The sequence below is a fragment of the Drosophila teissieri genome, chromosome 2L (genome assembly GCF_016746235.2).
Source record: "Drosophila teissieri strain GT53w chromosome 2L, Prin_Dtei_1.1, whole genome shotgun sequence".
NCBI classification, from domain to species: Eukaryota; Metazoa; Arthropoda; class Insecta; order Diptera; family Drosophilidae; genus Drosophila; species Drosophila teissieri.
The window spans coordinates 8,358,431-8,374,333 of record NC_053029.1 but is presented as its reverse complement, the minus strand read 5'-3'; the positions used below and the strand labels follow the sequence as shown (position 1 = coordinate 8,374,333).

The 15,903-nt window shown below is 43.6% G+C and overlaps 3 protein-coding genes across 3 annotated transcripts; all 3 read right to left on the bottom strand.

Annotated features, from left to right (window-relative positions):
• Positions 1 to 168: 168 nt before the first annotated feature.
• Positions 169 to 8,610, bottom strand: LOC122613453 (excitatory amino acid transporter 1-like). The gene is made up of 11 exons (XM_043787644.1): positions 8,350 to 8,610; positions 3,937 to 4,248; positions 3,669 to 3,764; positions 3,439 to 3,606; positions 3,336 to 3,378; positions 2,575 to 2,617; positions 2,326 to 2,509; positions 2,133 to 2,263; positions 1,620 to 2,049; positions 1,467 to 1,563; positions 169 to 1,407 (listed from the first exon to the last, which is right to left on the bottom strand). Exons 2-11 carry the CDS (start codon positions 4,119 to 4,121, stop codon positions 1,345 to 1,347), a joined length of 1,440 nt encoding a protein of 479 aa, XP_043643579.1. The 5' UTR covers positions 4,122 to 4,248; positions 8,350 to 8,610; the 3' UTR covers positions 169 to 1,344.
• Positions 8,611 to 10,237: 1,627 nt separating this feature from the next.
• Positions 10,238 to 11,502, bottom strand: LOC122625998 (cyclin-dependent kinases regulatory subunit). Its single transcript, XM_043806094.1, has 2 exons — positions 11,140 to 11,502; positions 10,238 to 11,068 (listed from the first exon to the last, which is right to left on the bottom strand). The coding sequence occupies exons 1-2, from the start codon at positions 11,193 to 11,195 to the stop codon at positions 10,900 to 10,902; spliced, it is 225 nt and encodes a 74-aa protein (XP_043662029.1). The 5' UTR covers positions 11,196 to 11,502; the 3' UTR covers positions 10,238 to 10,899.
• A 783-nt stretch (positions 11,503 to 12,285) lies between these two features.
• Positions 12,286 to 14,620, bottom strand: LOC122626074. The gene is made up of 6 exons (XM_043806195.1): positions 14,396 to 14,620; positions 14,002 to 14,343; positions 13,644 to 13,926; positions 13,334 to 13,572; positions 12,561 to 13,259; positions 12,286 to 12,429 (listed from the first exon to the last, which is right to left on the bottom strand). Exons 1-6 carry the CDS (start codon positions 14,551 to 14,553, stop codon positions 12,327 to 12,329), a joined length of 1,824 nt encoding a protein of 607 aa, XP_043662130.1. The 5' UTR covers positions 14,554 to 14,620; the 3' UTR covers positions 12,286 to 12,326.
• Between the last annotated feature and the right edge of the window lie 1,283 nt (positions 14,621 to 15,903).

The window sequence follows — 15,903 nt, the reverse complement described above, 5'->3', positions numbered from 1 at the left end:
AAATAATATGAGCCGTATCGGTTATTATTATCAGCCAGTGAACTTGTATGCCTCAGCATAATGGTGTCTATAAGAATTGAAACCTGCACATCAGAAGATCGACTTGAATATGAACTGCTCCCACTTTTGAAGCTCCATATGCCTTAAAAATGAAAATGCTTAAAAAGGTTCGTTTAATATTCATAAAGATTTATTAGTAAACATATATTTAGACTACGCACAACTACAAACATTTTGGTGATTCGTAACCTAAAAAATTCTCCTTTTTGGCTGAAAGCATGGCAAACATTCAAGTATTTCATTTGTTTTGTTTATTGCTTTTGTGTTTACTCATTATTTGGTTGATTTTTGCAAAGATGTGACCTACTTTATGTTAGTTTTAATAATATTTTATAAATAATTTGTTACTCGTATAAATTGACTGTATGTGTGATTGCAGCACTCTATTATTGTCATCCAAGAATTCGGTTTCCACGCTTTAAATATATAAATATTTCCATAAAGTTTTATGTATGTATACTTAAGCTATTAAGTATTTACAAAGCTCAACTATGAACACGAACTTGTAACGGCATTTGAAATTCTGGTTTGATTTGAATTGGTTTTGGTTTTTGGTTTTCGTTTTGGTTTTCACCTATTTGTGTGTGTTAATGTATCTGTGTTCTATTGTTAAATATTTGTCTTTTTTAATCGTTTTGTTTCGCTTTGCTATGTCAAAAAGTTATAGAATACGGTTTAACAAATACTAGATACGAATCTCAACAATTTGCGACCTAATCAAATGCAATTGCTTAAAGTTGGGATTGCTTGCTTGGAATTTAACTAATTTACTCTTCAATTGTAATACTAATCATAGGGAAGAATGTAATGCAAATTTGAACTCAATTTAATATAATTATATTTAAAAATTATGTACACCTTGAAAGTAGCCCTAATTTAGCCGATAAATGTTACTTTGTTTTCATCTTAAATCGTATTGCTGTTCTCGCTTTTCATTTTTTGAAAAAACAAACTATTTAACGAATGTGTCACTTAAATTCGTTGCTGGCTTAGTACTTGTACTCTGGCAGATGGATATCTATCCTCTGCCGGAGGAGCTGCTTCAAATTGATCAATCTGAAAATTAGATGCGACTTGGTCACCCAAAATAATTCGCAAACAAACGTGATGACTCCGTCCCAGCCCTGATTCGATGCGATCCTGCGACGATCCTTAAAACTCCTCGTCGTCGTCGTCGTAGTCATCGCTATCGCTATCGTTGCTGGGCAGGATGTGGAAACAGGCCCACAGCCGGGACATGTCCACTCATCGCTTGCGATTATAGGCGCCAAGCGAAGACTGCCTTCATTCCTTCATCTCGTGGCCATTGGGGCCCAGCTCGAGGAGCTCATGGGGCTCGGCATTCAGCTGGGGAAGGAAATGAATGAAAGTGTTGAACACTTTAGGAAGACATGCTCCACACTCACCCTATCCACGCTGGCCAGATCGTTCTTCGACAGATGGTTAACCAAAATAGTGCCCAGGGCATCGCACATCACATTGATGGTGGTGCGGAAGCGATCCCTGAAATTACAGTTTCCTATTATAACATCCTTAAAAATCGAATACTTCCGACTTACAGTAGCCAATCGACGGCGATGATGAGGGACACATCCTTCGGCTCCAAGCCCACCGTGTCCAGCACCATGACCATGGTGACGAGTCCGGCCTGCGGGATTCCAGCAGCTCCAATCGATGCCGCCGTGGCCGTTATACTCACGGCCACAATGGTGCCGAAGGAGTAGCTCATCTCACGGTACTGGGCGATGAACAGAGCAGCCACCGCCTCATAGAGGGCCGTGCCGTCCATGTTGATGGTGGCGCCCACGGGGATGACGAAGCGAGTGACCCGCGGATCGATGCCCATGTTGTCCAGGCACTTGATGGTCAGCGGCATGGTGGCCGAGCTGGAACCCGTTCCGAATGCCGTGGCCAGCACCTGACTGAGCTTGGCTATGTAGCGGTAGGGCAGACGTCGGGTGCCCAGGAAGAAGATCACCGCAATCGTACCTGTAAGTAGAATGGATCCAAGTGGTTAGTTTATATGCTTATAATCTTATATTGTGAACTAATTGACGGCGTATAGTACTTACCAAAGCCGTGAAGGAATAGACCTATCATGACCGTTATGAAATACCATCCCAATGACTGAATTGTCGCGGCTATCGATTCCATCTCAATGATCTTTGCGGCTATCAGGAAGGCGACGCCCAGCGGGGAAATCCTAAAGAAATGAAATGTGAGTTTTATAAGCTCCTTGTGATATGTTAGTAGATCTGAAGTTACCAAATAACCCAGGAGGTGATGGTCATCATTGCCTCACTCAACGTGGTGAAGAAGTCCTGCAGCAGTTGTCCCTTCTCCCGCATTCTGCCGATGGTGGTACCGAGGATCACACTGAACATCACCAGACCCAGGACATTGGAGCCCTCGCGCTGAGCCGACTTGAACTCCCAGTTCTCCATGGGCTCTAGATAGGAAGGAGTATGGGAATGAGTTACACGATGAGTTCATGATGCGAATGCAAGAACTTACGTGCTGGGCTAATGCTAGTGTTCTCATAGATCTCAGTGCGGTGCTAAAATGGAGCAGGTGTAAATATATTAACATATATAACATATAAATTTATATGGATTTTTAGTTTTGAAAAACAAGTATATAGGTAATTGCAATTTGGCTGACTTGTTCGTTATCTGTTTTATAAAATGTTAGAATGCGAGCATGCGAAATTGTGGTTTGTCTGTTATTTTCCCTCATTGAGTCAACAATAATCTAATTGGGCGCATGAATATTCATATTCATATTCATTCGGTTGCCTACCTACGCCAACATCCACTCTCTCATATGCACATAATTATGGAGGTACAATGTCCACATATCTGCCGCAGGCCAAGCAAAGTACTTTGATTCAATTTGCGTCTGAGGCCTCCCTCCCAAACCCAAACCCAAACCCAAACCCAAACCGAAACCGTGTTGATAGGACCGATTCCCTCTCACTCGCTCCCCATTCGCAGTCGCATATGCGACTCATGCGATAATTGAAATTTAAGCACTGGCACTCACTCACACGGCGAGCACTTGTGTGAAATGCCCCTACTTGGAGCTGGATTGAAAGCTGTAATTGAAATTGTGGTATCCCTATCATGTCAGTTTTGATTATGTGTCGCGCTTTGTTTCAATCAAAATCTCTCTCGCCAAACCGCAAAGAATTGAATAATTGCTACCGCTGCTTGTTGTTTGTTGCTTTCGGCGTTCAACAGTGCGTATGAACGATTCGCCTGGGATTGGAGTCTTACCTGGAACATGGTCGACTGGATGATGTTGTCCGTGAACATGTTGCTATTGGGAATAAATAAAATGAATCAGAAGGCGGGTTCAAATACCAGGAGATCGACATACCGCACCAGATCCATCAGCGTGTCGGGGGTGAGCACCTTGGATGCCTTATCAATGCTCTCCGTCTGGGTCTCCACGATCTTGGCTCCCTGGCCGGGACGCAGTGTGGTCACCAGACAAATGCCCAGAATCACGGCCGATATGGTGGTCACAAAGTAGTACGTAATGGCTCTGTTGGGATTCACATTCGATTTTATCTGGGCTAAGTCCATACGGATTTCGAATCAACTCACCTGGTAGCAATCTTGCTGGACATGCTCAGATCTAGTCCTCCAATGGCACTGGTGATCGATGAGACCAACAGCGGCACAATCAAACATTTTAGCATTCTAAAAATATAGTTTATTTATTATAGTGGGTTGGCTATCAATCTATATCAATACTAAAGTATAGTATTGCAAGTGTTAGAGATTAGGTCGTATATGATTTAATAAATGTTTCTAGACTTATTCACTATTGGGATGCATCTTAGATGAATTTATTAGATTTCTTCTCACTCACCGCAAGAAAATCTCGCCGGGGAAGGATATGTACATGATCTCTCTCTTCGACCACTCGCCCGTGCTGTTTTTGATGATGAAGCCGACGAGTCCGCCCACGAACACACCGATAACGGTGGCCATGGTGAGGACGTTCTCCTGCATGAAGGCCTTGAACTTGCCGCCATCCTGTTTGGGTCGCGTCATGGTGCCGATCCTTGGATTGGTTCAGGGCCTGGACAACCCTGCGTCCTGCTGGAAGCCCCTTCTAACGCACTTTTGGCAGTCAATGCCAATCTTCTCGCTCAAATATGAAGTGAAACAAAAGGGTGTCCTGTAAAGAATAAATGATTTTTATATGGAATTAATGGGCATTGTTATATTAGAATCGTTTTAAGAGTAGCTTAGTTACTCCGAGCAGTTTCAAGTTTTCGGTGTAAGAAAACTAGTTCCAGTTGCCTTCTGGGGGTTAAACTGTAGCGCTTCCTCCTCACCGGGCGACCAGCGATCGACGACTGAGCTTTCGCACAAAGCAGATATTTACAACCCCAAAACGAGTCAATTCGGGCAGCTGGGCTTTTGTGATTTGTGCACACAGCTAACCCCCTACCTCTGACCTCCAGTCCGCGATATCCGAGGGTATCCGAGGGGTGTTACTTTTGACACGAAGCCGGACGGATGTTGTTCAGCGTTGGATTTGTTGCGGAATATTTCGAGCGGAAAGGGCGGAAGCGAGAGCTTGATGCTGGCAATTCTAACAAATGCAACTAACACAATGCAAAGAAGTTAACGCTGCATATTAGCACTCATTTAGCACTGACACTTTGGCCAATTATTCACAAATGTGCGAAAACAGCAAACAGTTTCACAGAAGAATGCGGCTCAATTAATCGATGCACTGCGACTGGTGCACTGGGAAACGTGTCAAACTAATAAATTTACATAAACGATTGCATAATGAAAACAACTTTAATGCCTTAACTGGGTGCAAGGGCAACAAGCGAGGCGACGGTGATCAATGATCCAGACAGATCCGATACAGTGCGATTCCAGCTTGAAAGACTGCACCAAATTGACACCGTTTGCATCATGGCCATCACAGTATCCTCTCAATTGGGATACGCCACTGGCAATTTAGGATTAATCACGGAATCTTGGCCATTCGAAATTGCTTAGCCAATTGTCTAGCAATTGACGAGCGGACAGCTACATATTGAGATGGCAGCCAACACTGTGGAATAGCAAACCCTATTTAGAGAGGTGACTAACGAGTGACTGAGATCTCTTAGTTAAATCTAATGCAATAAAAGTCAACGCTTCCCAACTAAAGACATAAAAACGTATACAAATAGCTAAATTTATTTATAGTGCACATTCACTCTTGCAAAATTGTTATGTCTGAAAAATTATTCGTAATAAAAGTTTTTAATAAATATCTACTTTAAAATTAAATATTTTGTAAAGTGCAGCTTGACAGATTTAAACGTTTGGTTGGCGTTTGTGAGGGCGTACTACCATTTTTTAATAAACCTATTGCTATTTTTAAATAAGCTTCCTAGAGTTTCGAGCGCACAGACAGTCGGATTTCAAGATCTACTGCTTAGAAGTCAAAAAATCCAGGGTACCAACCGAATCGAATGGATTTGGGGTCTCTAAGCAGTACACCCTCACCAGTGAGATCACTGATCGCAATTGTCTGGCAGATCCACACCCTTTGTGGGGCAGAGGCGATGATAATGCCATTATGTGTCCGATGTTCTCGGTTCCGTCGGCGTTCGGTGTCTGTGGTTCGCCTAATTGATGTAACTACAGAACAGAACAGTCCAGAAACTGAAATTGAAACTGAAACCGATTCCGAGTGGATGGATGACTGGCATGTGCCCAGGTCGTAAGTTGGATGCTATCAGGGGGCAGGTGGCGGAGTGGGATGGGCTTTTCACTGATATGGAAACCTTTTGGCGGCCTAAACTGTGTTTAGTGGGCGCAGTGAGCTGTGTCGAAGCATTTTGGAGCAGGAGGTGTTTATCTGAATAGTTTAATTGGCGAATCGTTCAAGTTGGACACTTCGACTGAGAAGTGAAGAGAAGGTGGATGTAGAGATAAGAATTAAATTTGATAAATTTAGCCGAACTTGAGTGGAATGCACTTGCCATGCAGTTGCACTCGTGCACCACTAATTGTATTTACTAAGTCACGTTTCAGTTTTATTAAATTGTCATTGCTTACATTAATGCATACAGTATTTATTCATATTTTTCATTTTGAACTTGACCGTGAATGAGTTTGCCTACATAGGCAGACATTGTGTTCCATGTAAATATGTGTCATTTGCTAAAATTGTGCGACAGTTGCATTGAATTTCAATTGCAGCGGAAGTTCCGTTGCTCACTCAAGTTCATTGCCGAAAGAGTGGGTTTCACACTAAACGGAAGTTAGACCGTCGATGGCAAAGTCATAAAAATTAATGGAAATTTAAAACCCAATTTAACATTTACCGCAATGTGTTAATTGGTGAACTTGAACTTGAAATTATATAACACCCAGCTCCAGTTGACCTATCAATGATCGTTGGCCTGCGATATTCTTCATATAGATTCAAATAAATCACTTTGTTTTCCGTTTCAGAAATATTTTGCCTGGTATATGAGGGAATCATTTCTTTGCCATATTTGATTGGCAGCCAGTTTACATGATCACAAATGCCGTACAAGTTTATTATTGTTGCTAGTCAAACACAAATGTATACCCAGAGATGCATATTAATTAACGCGCTATACATTGACTTACATAACATGGAGGTACCTTTACTACTCTGCTAATTAATGCAATGCAAACTGAATTCAGAGCCCATGTGCGCGGGGCAGCAAATTCATTGTCAATGCAAATTGATTTGCATATCGCGGGGGTTCGATTAGTCAAAAGGGGGGCGCTTATGAGGGGCAGAAGCTTGACCCACCCACTTGTCTTTGATGTGAGGAAATTTTCTAATAAAGTGCATGAGGAAAACCAGTTGAAACTGATCTGAGCACAACTAAAATTCAGTAGTATGCTTGTGCTATAAAAGCAATTATCACTATTTATTGGATATATATAAGTTAGACAACGTTATGAGTTCATTTGCTGTTTCGTGGAAAAGTGTAATTACCAAATTTTACCACTAGAAACCTCTGAATGCAGAAAATTTAAGTTAATAAATATGACGGAAAGTTTTGATATACTACGAATTTTTAAATACACCAGACCTTGAAGCCTTTTTTATACAGAAGCACAAAGTTTATAGGAAAATACCTTTAGTTCGTTTCTTATGATTAGGAATCGAATCAACTACATATAATAAATGCTTTTTACCTACATACATACATATGTACATTGCATGACGCTATAATCTCGCGGCATCCGACCGTTCTTGTCGCTATAATCTATAGACTGTATGTCTGACTATCTCACAGATTTAGCTTATCAAGATCACTTTGGTTCCGCAGAAAGATGAATAAAAAGCGCAGAAAGCACGCGGGTAAAATTCCAGATAATCATTAATCGTAAATTGGAGTTTTGGCATATTCACGGTTTCTTTAAATTTTTTTCCACGCGCCAGATTTGTGAGCGTATTTTATTAAGGTGAGAAAATTTCAGCAAATGCGCGAGGGAAGATGTAGGAATTTCCCAAAAGTTAAATAATATAATTGCATCTTAAGACTATATTTTTTTTCCCTCATTTTCTCATTATTATGGCGCGAGAGCAGATAAACTATTTTGGTGCATCGCACTTTGTGGGCTAAAAATAAAGAGAATTAAAACCAAAGCGAAACATTTGCACATAAACCGCGGTAAGCGTTTGACACGCCTCTGTCTATGCAGAAGTGGGTGGGCGTTCCACCAAGGTTATTCGGGAGGTTGTTCAGCGTCTTATCAGCTTCGGAAATCGGGAATTATTCACGCTTCTCCCTTGGCTCTCGAGAAGCGTAAATCGATTAGATGACAAGCAAATAAATACTGCGTCTCATCCTTGTACAAGTTCTGAAAGCCTATTCGCTTTACTGTTCCAATCATAATTCCTTATGATTTTCACACGGTTATAATTTTACTATATACGAAAAATTGTATTACGATTTCAGTTGTGCCATCTAACAATAAATAAATATGTAGGACACCGCATAAATGAATACATTTATTTGCTTAAAGGGTAGCAAATCGGCGACTAAATAGTATGTACTACCCGGCAACAGAATTCGCTTCCTCTCACCAGAGACACTCACTTGGAAACAAATATAAAGATTCAAAACACTAACGTAAATTCTCTCGAGTTCTTTAAAGGATTTCACAGTACAATATTTAAGGCACAGGATTCTTTTTGTCAAGCTTACAGATGAGATGTCTTTAAATAGCAGATATAGTTGTATAGCTTTTATCTGCCAGCAATCACCGTGAAACTTACAAGCAAAACTATTCACATGTGCCACTGGCCGCAGGCTGGAAAGAACTCCCGACGTATTCAAGAACCCTTCAGGCACGACCCCTAATCGAAGCGGGGGAGGATCGGGATCGGAGGAGCGCGTGGTCCCGAGCACGCGGCTAGATGGCAACTGACTTCTGATCAGTGGCAGTGAGTCCACACACCGATTGCGATTCCGATCTCGATTGCGATGTGGTCGGTCTGGTCTGGCTCTGCTAGCAGCGGCAGTAGAACCTGACTCGTCGGTTTGTAAAACAGTACTAGAAACTAAATCGAAATCAAATTCGAAATATACCAAGCTACCGCGCAAATTGCACGCCGGCAGCGACGTCGACGTCGGCGTCGGCATCCGAGTTGCGGGTGTGTGTGCTGCTGCCACTGCTGCTGCTGCTGCCCGAGGGTTGACTTTCATTCATCAAAAGCCGCTGCTGCTGCCTCTGCCGACTGCGCTGCGCTGCCTTTGGCTCATCGCATTTCACGTAACGCATACGCAGCGTTGGCCGCGTAATTTGTCGCGCCTTGTTTCGCGCTCCCTTGCTCCCTTGCAGCGAGGAGTGCAATGAAAGGAACTCATTATGGTTGTTCTAGGCAGCTAGGCATCAACTTTCGATTATTTCCTTTCCATTAGTAGCTGCATTGTGCCGACACTGCATCACTGATCATCCTCGCATTGTGGCCAATGTGGCAATCAGGGTATTTTCCGGCCGCTTCAAGGTCTGCCTCCTCTGCCCTAGATGAAAGAAAGTGAGAATCTTTTGAAGATCTGGTTTATAATTATGTCACAACTCCGCTTGCGCTATAAGTGGGTCAAGTTTATGCATTACCCAATCCAGCAATGATTACACCTCATAATCTGAAAAGATCGCGGCAAACAACCCCCCAAAAAAAAAGAGGGAACAATGCCCATGGCCATGGACTACTTAAACCTGATTGTGCATACCGCGGGAATACAATGGCCAGAATCTAAGGGAAGCCGCAAGAAAGTGGCACCGAATCCTAGGCTGACCCAAAGAATGTTAGTCGAGCGTTTCCGGTTTCATATTCGTATTCGTACCACAATAAATACAAGTAGCAGAAATAAAGCAATAAAAATCAGCAGCAGCAGCAGCAGCAGTAGCATCATCATCACAGCTGCAGCTGCCTTTGATCTGCTTCAATTCGATTTGCCTTGGGGGCCGGGGCCAGTTCCAGTTCCATGCTGGTGGGAAATGAGTGTGGTATGCCCAAGCTGCGGAAGAGCAGGCCGGAGGATGGGATGCTGCTAAGTGGCGGGCCACAGTTGACAGCGATTGCCGTAGTCCCTAAACGTAAGCAGCCGGGGATTTGGACTCCCCAGCCCACTGGATCTACTGGCTCTGCCCCTGGTTCATGGATGGGTTACCGCTGGTTCGTGTGGAGAGGTGAGGTGCCGCCATGGGCACCGTCAGTACACACATTCGGACCGGAACTGTCGATCTTCATTTTTGACACTGGAAAGATGGTTCAGGTTGGAAATTGCACGCCAATCGGGTTGCTATGTTGTGGTATATAAATAACTGAATAATTAGATTCTGGTCGTTGTTGATGGTACCAAGTTAATTCAGAAAATGCCTCGTAATGAGGATGAGCCGTTGGTAGGGGGCCTAAGAAGCGATCGAGTTAGAACTAGCTGAAGCCAATCTGAATTGGAAAATATGTATCTTAATGGTTTGGGAAGTAGTAATTGTATTATATTGCGATTGTTTATACATTTCACCTACCTAAACCAAGCTGGCGATCGAAATATAAAAGCATAAAATCAAATGATATGCTGGCTTAAAGTCTCAACAAAACTTTCTGTGCGTTTCTCTCTACACATTCCGAACCCAAAACTTGATAATAAAAACGTAGATTTAATCGATTAGGGAAAACTTCAAGCAATCAACGCTTCAAGCTTCTCCATACATTAAACATATTTATTTTAAGTTTATTATATTATGTGTAAACATATGTATTATTGATTAAGAATTTCAAGATCACAAATCAGATTTCATTTAAGCTTATAAAAAGTGAGCAAAATTCTTCGTTTCGCTTCCGTTTCGAAATGGCAACATAAAGTATGGTAAAATTCGTGGGAGCTCGAGAAATGATTCGGCAGCGATGCCTCAAAAATATCTCCCAGCACTAAGGGGTACGAAAATGGCAAACTTATCAGTAGCTTTAGGTGCTATATTTGTAAAAGGGGGGAGAATGACATTCGTGTGCAGGGCAAACATGGTAAAATAGAGTATTACGAAGCAAAAACAGCACAATGAGCAGTTTCTAGGCGATTCCTGAGTACCCATGATGGTGATGATGATGATGATGATGACGATGATGATGATGTGGTTGATGTTTGTGCAACAGTTGGTTGTTTGGCAGCAACCACCACCACCGCCAATACAGAATATCGGCAGCAGCTGCCGGATATATAGGTATGTGCTACAGGCTATATGGTATAGAAGTGTGTGTATCTGATGCAGTTGTTGTTGCTGCTGCGGCTGCTACTGCTGCTCCTACTGCCGCCGGTACTGGCTAATCCGTTTTGGGTCGCCGAAACAGGAGGATGTGGGGCTCCGGCTTGTGGATCATGTAGTGGATCCAGCCGCGCGACTGCTGCACGCCAATGGACCGCCACTCGGCCTCCGTCATCAGATGGGTCTTGGGCACCATTTTGACCAGCTCCTTTGGCAAAACCACATGTCTGCGGAACGAGGGGAGTTTACAGTTGCTTCTCTGCACCCAACTGGGCGCTGGTTTTGGGGCAGCACTCACCTGTACTCGAACTGCTCATCGTAGTACTTGTCGGAGTAGTAAATGTCCTTGCTCATCGTGTGTGCGCCCCTCAAATTCCAGGAATCTCAATGCAATGCGAATTGCAAATTGCGATGTGCGAAGTGCGCGCTGCGGAATTTGGCGTCTCTTTTGTGGACCGGCAAAGGCGGCTCCAGCGGATTCGATGTCGCAACTGGCCCGGAACGCTGTATCAATTGGCAGACGCTGCAAATGCTTTTTGGCCACAGTTTCTCGGTTATTATCACAATTCGGTTTGGTTTATGTGCTGAAATTTACGTTTGGTTTGCAATTTTTTTAAATCAAGTGACGCGCTAGTTATAAGTGTGGCCGTGCTGACGACATTGAAAAATACCATTTGCACCGGAAAATACCATTTCAGTGCTCACGCTAAGTTCGGGTTGTGCTCTCGCTAAGTTCGGTTTGTGTACCCGCTAGAACGGGGGTGTCCGGGATAGAAAGTGACCGTTTGACGCTCATCGAAATAATACCGAACGCGGGAAATTCAAATTTTAAAATAAAGAATCATTTGCCCTTTCTTCCGCTTTAAAAAATGATAATAAAATTATTATAAGGGAGAGAAGCTGTTTCATAAAATATTCCTCCATATCCTCCTCTTTATTATACTCTATTATTTTATCGGATGCGAATGCTAAGCCTATTGAAATTTTATACGGTTTTAATAAGCAATTTAAAGTCAAAAAATCTAATTTATATACATATAAGCACATATTTAAGCATTTGTATACGATCGCAACAACTTACCCAGCGCAACCTCAAATTACCTTACCTAGTAATTCCATTTACACATATTGTAAGACATTAAATGTGCCAACTTTCGACCACTTGAAAGCCTTTCGCACAAACGAAAAAGCAAGCATCGAATATAAATACTCGCGTAAAATTGTCTGACCATTGCTATTAAACGCCCCAAACGGCCACGCCCCCTGTCTGCGCGGAAAGCCCTAAAAGGCTGCATGCAGACACATAAATTCGGCTGAATTTTCGGCATGGGCTTTCAACTCGTGCGAAATCTTACATAAATTATCCGGCGCGGACAACCCAAAAAAAAAACGGAGTGCAACGCATCGCCCGCCAGGAAAACCAAGGACACGGATTGCATGGGGGGTCGATGAAGGTGGAATGCATTTAGTTAACAGAGGGAACACCTAATGGTTGCGTTCGTAGTACTGCGCCGGAATGAAGACCCAGTTCTTGGCCAAGTCGTTGATGGCCTCCTGCATCAGTCGGGCCAGCAGATCCATGATGTGACTGGGAATACAGAATTCAGTTCAATAAATATTTGTAAAATATCATATAATATATATATAGAATTAAACAAGTTAATAGTAGTTGATTATAGTAACACTCTGAGTGACTGACCCCTTCCCTAGGAAACTTACTTTCGATCGATTTCCGAGGCTGCCTCCAGAGGAGTCGTCTTATCCGGGGACACCACCTGCTCGTAGGTCTTGACCACCTTCTGCCGCTTGCGGTCGCTGTTGATGCGCATGAACTTGGACTTGCTGAGGTACTTCCAGAAGAGCTTCTCGAAAATGGTGATTCGCTGGTCGATGGCCATGCTGAGCTCGATGACCTCGTTGGGATTGAGCTTGTTCTTCGCCACCAGTCGGGTGATCAGCTCCTTGCGCTCGGCCTCCTTCCGCTGCTCCTCGGTGGTCGGTGCACGTGTCGGTGGACCGTCACCCGAACCGATATCTCTGGTGCCTTCCCCAGGACCAAATTGGCTACAGGGCTCGGGACCAGCCGTGGGGTCGATCCTATCGCCCGGTTCAAGCTCCTCGGAGTCCAAGGCGGGCTTTATGGTGGATCGGATGTTCAGGTGGAGATACACATGCTCCACGTAGCTGTCCTCCTTCCACTTGGGGTCGTCGATGGACTCCACCTCCTCGAGCTCCTGCTTGGCTATGATGGTGGCGCGATCGAGGATGCGGTGCACCTCCATCACGATGGGGATGCGGCGGAAGTGCACCAGTCGGTCGAACACCGTCACCCGGATCTCGCACAGCTTCGAGTGGTGGCCCTTGAGGCGGAAAATGGGCGGGTTGAACACAACCGAGAAGAAATCGTTGATTATGTAGCTGCAAAAGGTAAGTTATTTAAATGGATGGGATGAAATGGAATCCACAATATTTTAGAAATATTTGTATCTTACCTCTGCCATCGAAACTCCATGCATTGCTGTCCATAGTTATGGACATTGACCAGCTGCGTCCGATCTTCACGCAGGCAGACTTCGAAGTTCAATCTATTGGGATAGATGACGTGCAGGAAGTCGGCGCATTCCCGCTCCTGCAAAGGCATGTCCGTCTGCTCCTTCTCGTCTGTCAGCACGCCTCGTGCTTTAATTTTGTAGCGGGCCTTGGTATTTTCATAAGACAAGACAATTTCCGCCTGAGTTATATTATATAAATTATAAATAGATTACAGGGATATCTCGCTGGTAACATATACAGAAGGATTACCTCATTTTCGTAGTCCAGGGGTCGATAGTCCACCAGCAGGGGCCACACACTCTGTCGAGGCACGGTGAGGTTCATATTGAGCAGCTTCAGGCCACGATCCCTCGAAGCGAACGAGAATGCCAAGTGGGACATGGTGATATTTTGGACCCACAACGGCTGCGTGATATGGTAATAGTTTTTAATGTTTACCGGCAGCAACTCCTTTGTGAGCAGACACTTTTCGGGGTCGAAGGACGAGATCTCCAGATGGAAGTGCCATAGAAACTTGCGATTGTCTTCGGTGCTGAAAATGTTAGATATTTCTATATCTAGTTAGAATCAAGAAACAAATACCAAATAGCACTTTGTTCTCACTTACTGCACTTCGTAGGTGAGCAGGTGTTCGCCGTACAAGAAGAAGTATGCCATTACGGTGAGGGCCACCACCTCGTCCGGTTTGATGGACAGGATCTCCTGGCTGATGTGAACCAGTCTGCGGTGCGGGCAGTGGAAGAGCTGGCGGAACTGGTTGAATCCCACTTGGGTCTGCAGCGGCTGGCACTGGCAGTTCTGGATCCTCCTTAGAGTCAATTTGGCGTTCGTGGCCGATAGATTTCGAAGCCAGAAGACCATTTTCAGCGGATGACTGTGGATCTGCCGTATAGGGATCTTGAATGTATGCTCATGCCCTATGCTGTTTGAACGCAACTTCCGATTCAAGCTGGGTATAGGTAAATGGTTATAGCCTGGACGCAACTTAGTATCCTTCTCACCCCGTTATGTCGAAGCTCTCCCAGTAGAAGATCTTCAGGATGGGCGGTCGGATGACGGTCAGATTGTCGACCATCAGCTTCTGGTAGATGGACGGCGGCTTGAACACACCACATGGCTTCCGATCTGGAACCGCAGGAGGAACTACAGCTTTTTCCATCTTCGTCTACAAAATATATGCTATTGCAGACCGATAGTTTAATATTTAAAAGTATACTGTTCACTAAATGAGCTTTGATTTGACATTAAAATCTCAACAGAAAGTCTCCTTTCCTTTAAATTCAAGAAGTCTATCGACTATTTATCAATAACAGTGGTCCAACTTTCGTTCCTGAAAGATTGCATTTAGGTATTATATATAAATCATTATTCAATGGTGTTTTTCCATCTTTATTTATCTGTACTCCGAGTTGGGAATCCCCTTTTTTGGCCAAAAAGCAAAAACCATAGCCATGAAATGCAGAGCATGAAGGTGAGTGGGCGTCCGTGCACAATGTACACCTGTGCATGTGTGCGTATGTGTGTTCCTCGATAATCCTGCGTGCAATTCCTTTTTGTTTGTGAATTGACAAAGTGCCAAAGGCCAAGTGGGCGGTCGGCAGAAAAAGAGCAAGAAAAAGACATTAGTGCCACAGTGAAAAACAAACCTCCTGCCGAGAGCCGAGTTCCAGCACACACGCACACCACCACTTGCCTCGCTACGAGTGTGTGTGGGTGTGTCTGAGTGTGTGTTCAGGTGAGTGTCCTTGCACGTGTGTGCGACTGCAGTTGAGCTTCATCGAGAAAACATCGTTTACAGTTAGTGCGCTGACAGTGGCAAAGGTGAAAGACCAACAGCAATTACTGTACAGTGGAGCCTCCTAGAATGAGTCCTGATGAGGCTATTTAACAGGATCTACTTAAAAATTCAATTTGTTTAATACCATCTTATCAACACATAAACAAATAATAATAGTTGTTTATGCAAAATGTAATCATCATATTATTTGGATTTGTCGATTGATTTTTGCATAAATGGAAAGTGCATTTGTAATATAGATGTAGATTATTCCGATTTAAATATTAAAAGGAAATGCATTTTAATTTCCCCACAAATCGCATGCATATTTACATGAGATAAGCAGAATATTGTTTGCACTTCTTTTCGTTTGTCCATTTTTTGACCTGCCAGTTGGTATTTGCATATTATAAAAACATTTTTGATCTGCACAATTAACCTGTTCGCATTTTTTTTTCCTTCTGGACCCATCTCAATTGCGGGTTATCGTGATTCGCACTTACTGTCCACTGTCCTGACAGCAGCTACAACCTGTGTGCATCAATCACAACCTTTGACAGCGTCGCTGCCACGCTTATCAGTCATGTCCTTGTCCTTCGCCCCCTCGCCGTCGCCATCATCAGCAATCTGGCGTAACAATAGTGGAAAATGGTCTATGACTAGAATACAGAACTGCAGAAATCCAAGAATGAAAGGCAGCTGCAATTGTCGGCGCCTTTCCATCTTGTTGCT